The 11,718-nt window shown below is 36.1% G+C and overlaps 1 protein-coding gene across 2 annotated transcripts in view; it reads left to right on the forward strand.

The window, feature by feature from the left end:
* The window catches only part of Ufm1 (Ubiquitin-fold modifier 1), a 61,950-nt gene extending 58,548 nt beyond the window's left edge, over window positions 1-3,402 (forward strand). For both annotated transcript variants that reach the window (XM_081752162.1, XM_081752163.1), the window contains one exon: window positions 3,199-3,402. In XM_081752162.1, the coding sequence (XP_081608288.1) occupies window positions 3,199-3,284 (86 nt within the window). In that variant the 3' untranslated portion in view covers window positions 3,285-3,402. The remainder of the gene's footprint in view (window positions 1-3,198) is intronic.
* The last annotated feature ends 8,316 nt before the right edge of the window (window positions 3,403-11,718 follow it).

The raw sequence follows: 11,718 nt of genomic DNA on the forward strand, positions 1-11,718 counted from the left end.
TTAACACAGGGGAATAAAGAGGGGATTAAAATTTAAAAAAAAAAAGTAAAAAAAATGCCGATTATTATCAAAATTTCCCGCTTCAGGGACATGATAGGGAAATGTGAATATTACCGTTTCAAAAGCTGTTCTATTCTAAAAAGAGTGATGTGTGTACCATGATCCTAGGATAAATAGGGATGATGCTGTAGCTGCTTGACTGAAAGTCTATAATTTCCGTTTAAAAAGAGCCATAATTTAAAAGGGTTAAGAAACTGTTTGGGATTGATATAGGTTAACGATTGGGGATAATTCAAAATTCAACCCCAATACTTTCACTTAAATGGCATAATTAGCATTTAATACTAATTCCTAATGCCTTTTCTTCAGTTCGCGACTTGCATTATACGAGGAGAAAGATTTGATTTAAATCAAAAAAATCGATTTAAATCAAAAAAATCAACAAAAATGATTTTTTTGAAAAAAATCATGATTTTTTTCCACCCTGATTTTAAGCAGCACTCTCTACTTTGGATAATTTTGGAAATATAGGCGTCGGAAGTTCATTTTTCCACACTTTCGGCACCTTTTAGCTCGGAAACTATGCGCCCTGGAGAAGAGTTAAAGATTTTTTTTTTCTTTCTTGTTTGGGTGCCGAGAATCATTTCCCGAAGTTTGTCGGTTTAATTAAGGTTCACCCCTGTATAGTATTTCTACATTAGGATATTTAAAGCTATTGCACATTTTTCTCAACCGGTCTTCTGGTAGGGGATATTTTAATTAAACATTTTCTTGTGTAAAATGTTTTGAGAACTTACATTTCAGTCAGTTTCATCTTGTCACTTAAAGAAACTATCACTTGCCATGTGCATTTTCTAATTAATACCAGTTTTTGTTAAGAACTATATAAAATTGCATTAACTTATACATGTTACAATAAATGTCACTCTACTGAATAGACCTGGAAAAAAAGGAAAAATAAACCTTGAAAACCTTGATAAAACCTGGAATTTGAAAGTGATCGTTTAGTAGACACCCTGTCAATTCTAGGTCCTGGTTACTATCTTTGATTTTCCTTATAGCGTATTCCAGGATAAAGTTTAATAATAATGGCAACAACGCATCTCCTTGGTTCAATCCATTCTCGACGTGTAAGCTTGTGGAGAAAACTTTCATACCCGGACTTTACTTTGGGATTCATTTAAACACTTCTTAATTAATCTAATTTGCTTTTCCGGTATTCGAAATTCTGTAAGAATGTTGTACAATGTTTCTTTCGTAACCGAGTCGTAAGCCTTTCTAAAATCAATAAATAGTTGATGTACCGGGGTATTGTATTCCCACTTCTTTTCGAGTATTTGTCGAATGGTAAATATTTGGTCGATAGTTGATCGATTTCGTGTAAATCCGCACTGATAATCTTCAATAATTTCATCTGCGTATGGGGTCAATCTTGCTAATAGAATGTTTGAAAGAATTTTATAGAATGTTGACAGAAGAGAGAGAGATGCCTCGATAATTATTATAATCAATCAGTTTTATCGCTTTCTTGTGAATTGGAAGAACTCTTGTGGCAATTCTTCCTTTTCCCAGATAAGAACAATGAGTTCGTGTATCTTGTTCCACGATGTTTCGCCTCCACTAAAATTAACTCAGCCGGAATTTCGTCTATACTCGGAAATTTGTGTTTCTTTAATTTCTTTATAGCGATTTCTGCTTTACTCGATTAGGTTCTGGAAGATACGGTTCTGCGGTGTGTATTTCCCTTTCTCCACGTGCTAAGCAAATCGTCAAACAAATCTTTCCATCTATGCCATCTGTGTCAGTAAGACTTGTTCCGCCAGCTTTCTTTAATACATAAGCACGAGGTTGATTGCCTTTCTTCAAGTCGTTGATTCCCTTATACATGTCCTGAATGTTTTTATTTTTACTATTATCTTCAAGTTTCTTCAGCTTTCAAGCAACCGCATTTATTTGTTCTAAAAGTTTTGGAAGCTTCCTGATAACTAAGTACAAATTAAACTATGCATTAAGGTAAATAAGAATTGTACTATTCAGTTTCAAACAAGAATTCGTTTCATTCTGCAGTTCCCATTATAACACGCAAGAAACATATACAAATTCTTAAGAAAAATATAGAAGATTTTTCGCAAATAAATGAAAATAGTCCATAGTAAATCGTACACACTGTTAGTTTTTCACTTCCAATGTAGTTTCATGGTATAAAACTATTTATGTTCAACTACAAAAATCTTATAGTCGATAATTTCATAGTGTTAACAGTAGTGAAAATGTAGCTATTATATATTGTTTCTGAGAACTATCATTTATAATTTAAATAATGAAATAGAACTTAATCATTGTTTCAAGAAATAGAATCACCTTTTCTGGGAAGCATAGACTCAAAATACTTAAATGACAGACAGAAATCTTTAAAATCGAGATTTCTATTTCAATTGATTTGAATTTGTCATTTTCAGGATCGAAGCTAAATGAGACGAGACGTGCTGTATAAACTAGGACCGAGGTGCTGCTTGGAGTTTTGTCAGTGAATTTGTACCTGGATCGAACCGCGATCACACGTCTTAGCAACTTGATTGCGAAGAAACTTGTTTCTATTTCAAATATGTTGATGTAACTTTTACAATATACTCAAAATACTAGTTCGCAAGATTGAAATTATGTAACCTACGAAACTCAGATAAATAAGTATATAACTTCAGGCACGGATCAGTTGAAATGAGACAACCCAAATAAAACCAATGACAAATTGGGTCTCAAACTTGTTGGTGAACAACACAGTGCCACGTTTAAAATCTTCGGACGAATGTAGCACTGTATTCTGTAAAATCTTGGTTAATTGCAGAATGTACTGCAGTGAAGCAAAGTTAACAGTTCAATTTTTTAAAAAATAAAAAGACCAAGATTTTTCCTACGGTAAATTTAATTAATTATATAGAAAACTATATGTTTCCAATGTAGTTTCTTCCCTCTCTGTGTGTGTAATGTCTTCCACTTATAACTATTCTTACTCCGTGTTCATTACATTTCATCATTTTGTGTGTTAAAATTTAATTGAACTTCGTATTTTCTCAGTAATTCTTAATGTATGTGTTTCCTAAGGACTCAGTGAATTGCTGTGAAACTATTATTCTAATTACAAAATGTCTATTTCTTCTTCTTAGATATAAAATTAAATTATTTTTATTATTATTTCAGGTAATGTGTTCTTGAAACATGGCTCAGAACTTCGATTAATTCCACGAGATAGAGTAGGTCATCAGCCAGATCGTATGACAAGTTGATAATTGCAATATTTTATTGAAATCCACAATATTTTGTATTTGTGTCTGTCTTGTATATGTAATTTGTTTTTGGCTGTACGTAATCAGATAAAAAAAAAATATATCGTTAAAGTAAAAATGACTTTTTCATTTCCTTCTTTATTTTCCCCTTTCTGTGCATGATATTTCAAAAATAGAAGGAAAAGATGACGAAAGTAATGTGTTATATGATATGTTAAAAATATGTAGATCTGTAACTATAACAATATTAAAAAGTATTTCATTATTCATTCATCGATAGGTTACCGTCTTTCACAACAAAGCATTATCTGTGTAAAGTGTATTTTCCTATGATACTATGTCATGCCTCTGTATATTGGTGTCCTGACAATCATTTGATGATTACGCTATATTTTGTACGAAGACATGGGGCCTCATTCCGAATCACGCATCGAAAATTTGCGGACTGCAAAGAAAAACAAAATGCGTTAGAAACTTTATGCGGCGAGCCTGTGAAGATATTTGCGGAGGATAGATGATTCCAAAATGCAATATTTGAGTCATTGGCTTCATATCGTAAAATAAGTACGTGATATTGAATATCGTAAGCTAAAACAATTTTTGCGTTGCGTCAACGCAAGCCGATACGGAATAATGTCCATGAAGTTTTTAACTAGTGCTGTTAAAATTACTCAAATAATTTCTTCCCCATTATTTGAATATTCGAACAATTATTTTAATAACGAATTTTGTTCGAATATTTGAAGAATCCATTATGCAAATACTGAATTATTCCAAAACAGCATTAGTTTTAACTAACGATTTAAACTGAGAAATTTCATTCATTAATCAGATAGAAATTTACTATCATTAAAACGAGTCTTAATCTTGATTCTTATATTTCTAATTTAGTTTTCATCAAGAAATCAGAAAATAATAATCCAGGCGAAACAAAGTAATCAACTTTGCGTGTGTAGTGCGTTGTAATAATTTAGGCACTATTGAAGAAGTCAACTTAATACTTTTTTTTTTTTTTTTTTTTTTTTTTTTTTGAAGCACATTAGTTAATATTGTGTTGGTCAAAAAGTTCGTTTTCCTTGACGTAAAGATAAAACATAGAGTTTTAATTTTTACTAATAACTTTATTGTACTATGTATTCACCATTACATGTTTTGTCCATTAGCATCTTTAACGCAACTTGATCATTCCATTTTCTCAAATCTGCTGCGGGTGCTGTTTGAAGTCGCCTATGGAATTAATTTTTTCTAGAATATGTAAGTTTGAAATTAATTGAAATCCAACAGTGCAATATTTGGTCAATACACTGAAAGAGCGAGATATTCCCAGCCAAGCTGGTAACAATTTATTGCGTAGCCCTCAAGGAAGCATGATTTTGCATTACCCTGATGGAATCTATTTACTAACTCTTAACGCTTTCAACCAATTATTGCGTCAAGTTGTTGTGTCATAACTCCTTATCATCCATAACAAATTGTTTCCAATTCTGATCGTTTTCGTTACATTGACTTACAAGGAAACCGATTCAAGGTGACACGAAATTGTGCACGAGTTTATGCGCAAACGAAGTGTTTTTGTGTACAGTTAAACCTATTAGAGGGAAAAACCCTTGATCTCAACTGTTCTGGAGATATAGAAGAATAAGAGGAAAGCTGGTTTTCCGATATTTCGCGAATTTTTGAATATGTAGCGATAGTACACTGCTCCACAAAACTTAAGCAACCCGAGATAACGTGGTATAAGTGACGTGTGGGGCCCATTCAACACTGGTTAGTGGCATGCACATACACAGAGACACACAGGCAAGGCAAGCACCCACTCTATCACATAAGCAGCACCGTTGCAAGCGTGGTAAACAACTTATGCCATGTGGCGTACACCACAGCCCAGTAGTGTCCGAGGCTCCAAGCATTGAGTTAGTGGTTCTTGTGTGGGGTACACACCTTGCAATCGCTGGTAGACGACATGTGAGTGACTTTGACCGCGGGCGAATAATTGGGCGGTTGGAATTGGGCCGATCGCAAGTGGAAGTGGCGCAGGAATTCAACGTGAACAAAGGTGTTGTGTCGAGGCTGTGGAATCGCTTCCAAAATGGAGGTGAAGTCAGTAGACGTCATGGAGGAGGCCGTCCAAAGAAGACGTCAGCCGTCGAGGACCGATTTCTCACAATTTCTGCCAAACGTAACCGTCAAGCTTCATGCTCTCAACTGGCCAATGAGTTGTTTGATGGTACAGGACAACGCGTGAGTCGTGAAACTGTTCGTCGGCGGCTCAAAAGAGCAGGACTGTATGCAAGAAGGCCTGTGCTGTGTGTGCCATTGAAACTGGAGCACAAACGTGCGTGTTACACATGGTGTCAGGAACATGTTGCATGGGGGAAACACCAGTGGGCGCGTGTCATGTTCTCCAATGACTCGAATCAGCCTGTCGTCAGATTCTGGTCGGACTTTAGTGCGGAGAGAGCCAGAAACACGCTATCATCCAAACTTCATTGCTGAACGATCGTCCTATGGCGGTGGTTCCATTGTGGTGTGGGGTGGAATTATGCTGGATGGGAAAACGGACCTCCATATTGTGCAACATGGCACTTTGACAGCACAACGGTACCGGGATGAAATTCTCAATATACATGTACGCAATTTTCGCGGAGCATTTGGCCCAGACTTCCTGTTCATGAACGACAATGCCCGCCCACACGGTGCACATCTTGTGTCCGAGTATCTGGAGAGCGAAGACATTACGCGTATTGCATGGTCTGCATATTCGCCGGACTTGAATCCCATCGAGCATGTGTGGGATGCTATTGGGCGGCGAATAGCGCAGCGCAGTCCACCAGCATGCACTCTCCCTGACCTGCAAACTGCTCTCCTCGAGGAGTGGCGCCATCTGCCGCAAGACTTGATCAACACTCTGATTTGCAGCATGGAGGCCAGATGTCGTGCCTGTATAGCTGTTCGTGGTGGTCACACGCCATATTGACTGCCTATGCCCTCGCACAATCCAGCTTCACCTGTTGAAGTATCGTTGTGCTGAACTTTTTGATCACTCTGTACATCCTAACTGTATTGTTCGTCTTCACTTGTGTTGCATTGTGCATCTGGACCGTCTGTTTGTTCATTATACTTGGTGCAGTGATCGTGTCGTTTTATTTTCTGCCACTCTCTTCGGGTTGCTTAAGTTTTGTGGAGCAGTGTACAAGTAAAAGAGACTTTTAAAAAATGAAAAATTCCTTCATCCACGTAACTTTAATAATATGTCACCTTAGACGTCAGGGTTACAAAACCGAGGAGTCCATAAAAATTCTAGGGGGAGAATGTTTTGGAGGGGGAAGGCGAAAAAGCGGAGTTCCATTGTTGCCTGAAATAGGTGTGCAAGGTGTCCATGTATAGGTTTCTTGGTACGGTGAATCGAATAAAAGCATCATCAGTCAAATAGGACGAAAAATGTTAAGAATTGTAGCTGCCCGAACTTTCCAAACATTTATAATTTCTACATTGATTAACTTACCGAAAGGCATACAGGTTTTCGGTTTTTAAGTGGAAGATATTTTGTTTATTGATTCATACTTTGCCTTTTAATATATGTCACAACTACACACTGTCGTGCTCACGTTTGCAACAACATGTATTTATGTTTCATATTATTTGATTTTTCTATAGTGCTTTTGCACAGAATATGACTATTTTTGTTGGGGGCCACGGTGGCTCAGTGGTAGAGCGTTCACCTCTGGTGCTTGGGGTCCCGGGTTCGATCCCAGCCCCCGCCAAGTGAACTTTGTGGTGGACAAACACCGTGTGCATAGGTTTTCTCGGGGTTCTCCCGTTTCCTCCCACTTTCTTCATTCCACCATTTCATCCATTACTCATCATCACCGTCTCCTTTAGCCTAACCGGTATAACCGTGGGACGTAAAACTCAAAGATTTCATTCTTTTGTATTTTTGTTCATATAATAACGTCTCTGTTCCTTTGGCAATATAATTAATACATTTTCATATCACCTTTTCTCATTTTCTACAAACTAAAGACATGATATATTAGCAAGTAATATCATACAATTTTGTTCGTGTCAATGGCGTTTGTTATTCCTCATAACCTTTTCTTTTTCCGGCCCCGAGTAAGAGCTACGCCACTTTGATTCGCTCTGGTACATCTTTCTTAACGTTTCAATGCAATTTTCAAACATATTCACTCGCAACATAGCCGAAAATCCACAAAATATCAGAGCACCAGCTTTCTCCTAACCCCTCAATATCTCCAGAACGGTTGAGATCGAGGGTTTTTTCCCTATGGTGAGTTTAATTGTACACAAAAGCACTTCATTTGCGCATAAACTCGTGCACAATTTCGTGTCACACTTGAATCGGTTTCCTAGTTAGAGAATCTCACGTGAAAATATCGTCAACATTCTGAAGTTACGTGAAACTCAAACATGAAAGGGATTAATGTTTCCAAGCTGGCTCACATAATTTTTAACGCTTGATTTGGATGTCATGAATCTAATAACAGTCCTAAACATGGCAAACATTGATTGCTATCAATATCTTGTCTTAACCCCTATCCACTTAAATTGTTTACGAGGATGAAGTTTATTACATTTTGACACATTCGATCAGTCAAATGGCTTCTACATACACTGCCTTGTATGTGCGTTTTCTGGCATTCTTTTTTAAAAAAAATAAGATAAGCAAATGTAGCTTATTTTCTTCCATTTTTAATCGTAAACTCCTACACAAAACTAACCCAAGCTGGACAAAATTTTGTTACCGTGCACGCTGAATGGCAGATATCTCAATACCATTTAACAAAATTGTTTGCAATGAAGTTAATGGCGAGCGTTACTAAAGCAGTCTTACAGAAAACCGAATTAACTTCTTAACCAATCCAATATTATTTCTGGGCTTTATATCTTTGCAGCATCACCGTGAACTGGGTCTGTTTCTTCGTTGATGGAAATATTCTTAAGACCTGATATTGATTTACCATTTTCACTGAAATATGGTCATAAATTATACACTAGAAAACATTCTCTTGCATTGTTCGCAAGTGCGTGACTAGACTTTGTAATCTATGTAGTGGCTTACTTCGCTTTTACAATCTTTCAAGATGAGTACAAAATATTATTTAGCAAAATTTCATACGACTGAATAACTGTTGAGCCATTGAAGTTTCTTCCAGGTATTATGCAAATTCTAGAGCTTAGTGTTTAGTACAAATTGACAGGAAATTATGTTAACATAAAAATGTAAAATAATGAAAGATACGTTTCTATCAGTATTTGAGATAAGTGGTTGGTATTAAAAGAGGACAACAGCAATATACAATGTATCTAGATGTCTCGATCAGTTGACGTGATTAAGCTACCAGAAACCCATTTCCTTGTGCGTAAAATATTTCCTGTATTTCTACATTTTATATAAACTTACGTTTGCTTTACTGCTTGTTCTACTACATTATTTGTACAAATGTTCTGCACCATTTGTTTTATCAAATGATTTTTCTAGAATGGAAACTGGCCTAATAAATCATAACCATTTTTATATATATATATATATATATATATATATATATATATATATATTTACTATGAAAACTAAAGAAATTTCTTAGCGTTTTGTCATTAAATTTCGAACGAATGAACCAGTCTAAGGAGAGTCCTTGGCACTGTACAACCGAAATGTCTCTCTCTACGTGAAAAGAAGATGTATTCATCTCGTACCAAATTAACGTATCAACATACATGGAATGCTGTATCCTTTTGTTGGCGGTGTACTTTATTATTGTATAAATAATAATCTTTTCTCCTAAAGAAGGTTATATCAATGTAATTTTAAGAGGTACACAATAATATTACTTCTATTAAAGTGTTTATTCAGTACGTGTCAAAAAGTTAAGAACTCTGGTATGGGTAGTTGTGGCAATTCATTGATTCCTGAGCGTTCACGAAAGCACCATTGTAACTTACAGTGTAATTGATCCTCAAGAGTCGATTTTGGGCTTGACAAACATAACATTCTGTCTTCCGCTTATAAAATATCCATTTTTAGACCTTACGTCAAATAAATATGAAAAAAGAAACTTTGTCGCCGTTGTTAATATCCGCTACTTCGAAAAATTCCTTATAACAAATATCGCAACCATTTGATTTGAATTCGCATAACCGTAAAGGGCCATGATGGTAACATTTACCTTTTCTAATCTTTTGTCGTATTATGTTCAACAGATTCAGTTGCGTTTTGAGGGGCCGCGGTGACTGTGGTAGAGCATTCACCTCTAGTGCGCGAAGTCTCTGGTTCGATCACAGATTACGTCAAATTGGCTTTGTGGTGAACAAATACTATATACGTAGGATTTTAGAGGGTTTTTCCGTTTTCTCCCACTTTTTTTCTTTCCACCATTTTATTCAGTTTCATCATTACCGTCTCCAATAGCCTACATGGCATAACCGTGGATTCATTTCATTTTCTTTTAAGTTGTTCTTCCTTATCCAAGTCTGAACTCGGTGACTTGGATGTGCTTTCGCCTTGAGTCAATTTTGCTTTAGATCGAATACAATTATGTGCAAAGTTCAACCATCATTCCTTTTTTTCCCCGCTCTTATCTAAATTTCTAATAATGTCAAGTTTTAATTCTCATTGGTTAGAACTCATCATAATACTTTTATGATATACAACTAAACTTGGTGTCGTTAGTTTTTAAATCTGGAGGGGTGGGTCGGATGAATTAAAATCCTCTTTCCGACAAAAGTTATATATGCAAAGTTGTCCTACTTTCTTTGAATACATTTGACTAAAATCTGTAGGGAACGCGTCCCCCCGACCCCCCTTCTCGCTAACGACGCCCGTGCAACTAACCACCACCTTGCCATAGTCGTAATGAGCTGGAAATCTCATGTTCGAATGATGACTTACAATCCATCAGAACATAAATGCCATAAAGACTTTGTCAAAGTGCATCCAGAACTGTTGTATGAAAGTAAACATTGGAATGAGCTTAATGGAAACAGTGCAAGATTTAATTTTAAAATAATGAGATTTGTACGTAATTCATTATTACCCGTAAATGGAATTCCATCCAGAGTTGATATTGATCGTCATAAGATCAGAGTTGTCAGTTTTTCACTATGTTGGAAAACAGATACGCACAGTTGTCATAAGTTCTACCCCAAATATGTGTCTAAAGGTGTAAGGTACAGAAACTGTATAGAAAATAAAAGAATCTTGGTTCCTTGTACAACACCATCGTTTTTCCCTGTATGTTGCACATTCAAAATAGAGTGAGGACTAAAAGAATTTCATGTTATAGTTTCGGCATTATAAAATGCGCAAACCCTCCAACATCAATTTTTAACCTACAGTAAAAGCTGAACATTACCCAGAAGTTCGTTAACGCACGATTAACAGATATACATATTGAGACGTTGTTTGTAAGTGATAAACCGCAGTGGCACACCACACTCCGTTAGATCACAACCAGTTATTAAAGAAATGAAGACTCGATTGCTCGTAATCTTGTCTGAAAGAAGAAACTCATGGCTATTGTAACATTGATATTACGAGATATGTTGATCTCTACGTGTGTGATAGTGAGAATCCGAAAAGTAAGTACTATTTGGAAAAGAAAAAAAGAAAGAAAGAAAAAGAAAAGAATACTAGAACAGGTTTGTTCAAGCCAAATTTATTTCTACATGAAAGAGCGCATCTTAAATTGATTTTTCGACATAGTTTCCACCAATGTTCAAACACTTGTCATAGCTGGTGACTTGGCATAGTTGGTAACACTTGTCAAAATCTTCCTCAAACAAACATCCCACCAATGAAGACATCCGTAACTCCACAGCGTTTTTGCCGCTCCACACAAGATACCACAACTCAACAGTACGGGCGTCAGTGGAAAGGCAATGTACCAGCGTAACTGGCGCGGAGCACCGACACTAGCGCTGCCTTGCCGGACAGTGGTTCTTTGAGGAAGGTTTGGACAAGTTGGTCACCTGCTCTGACAAGTGTTTGAACATTGGTGGAAACTATGTCGAAAAATTAATTTAAGATGTGCTCTTTCATGTAGAAATAAATTTGGCTTGAGCAAACTTGTTTTTCACAAAACGGTACTTACTTTCCTGAAATGCCTCATATCTCGAATATGATGTGGAGTCTCAGAAGCATGAGTCATGAACAACATATGATTAAAAAAAAATGAAGTTAAAAAAAAGATAGAATCCACATGCATTCCTCCATTCAACTAGAGTGCAACATTCAAGGCTTCTTGAAATCAAATCCAAAAATAAAACTGTATTCTTTAATTGCTTTGATAGTTAAAAGTACAAAACCAATTCTGAATTACTATGTTTTTCACTAACTTTAAATCTGAAATTTACTAATAAACAATTCGAAAACAGAAGTTATATCTAAATTCAGGATATGGTTCCAAAATTTGTGTAT

This window comes from Thermobia domestica, chromosome 3, assembly GCF_964235325.1.
Source record: "Thermobia domestica chromosome 3, izTheDome1.hap1.1, whole genome shotgun sequence".
In the NCBI taxonomy this organism is placed as follows: Eukaryota; Metazoa; Arthropoda; class Insecta; order Zygentoma; family Lepismatidae; genus Thermobia; species Thermobia domestica.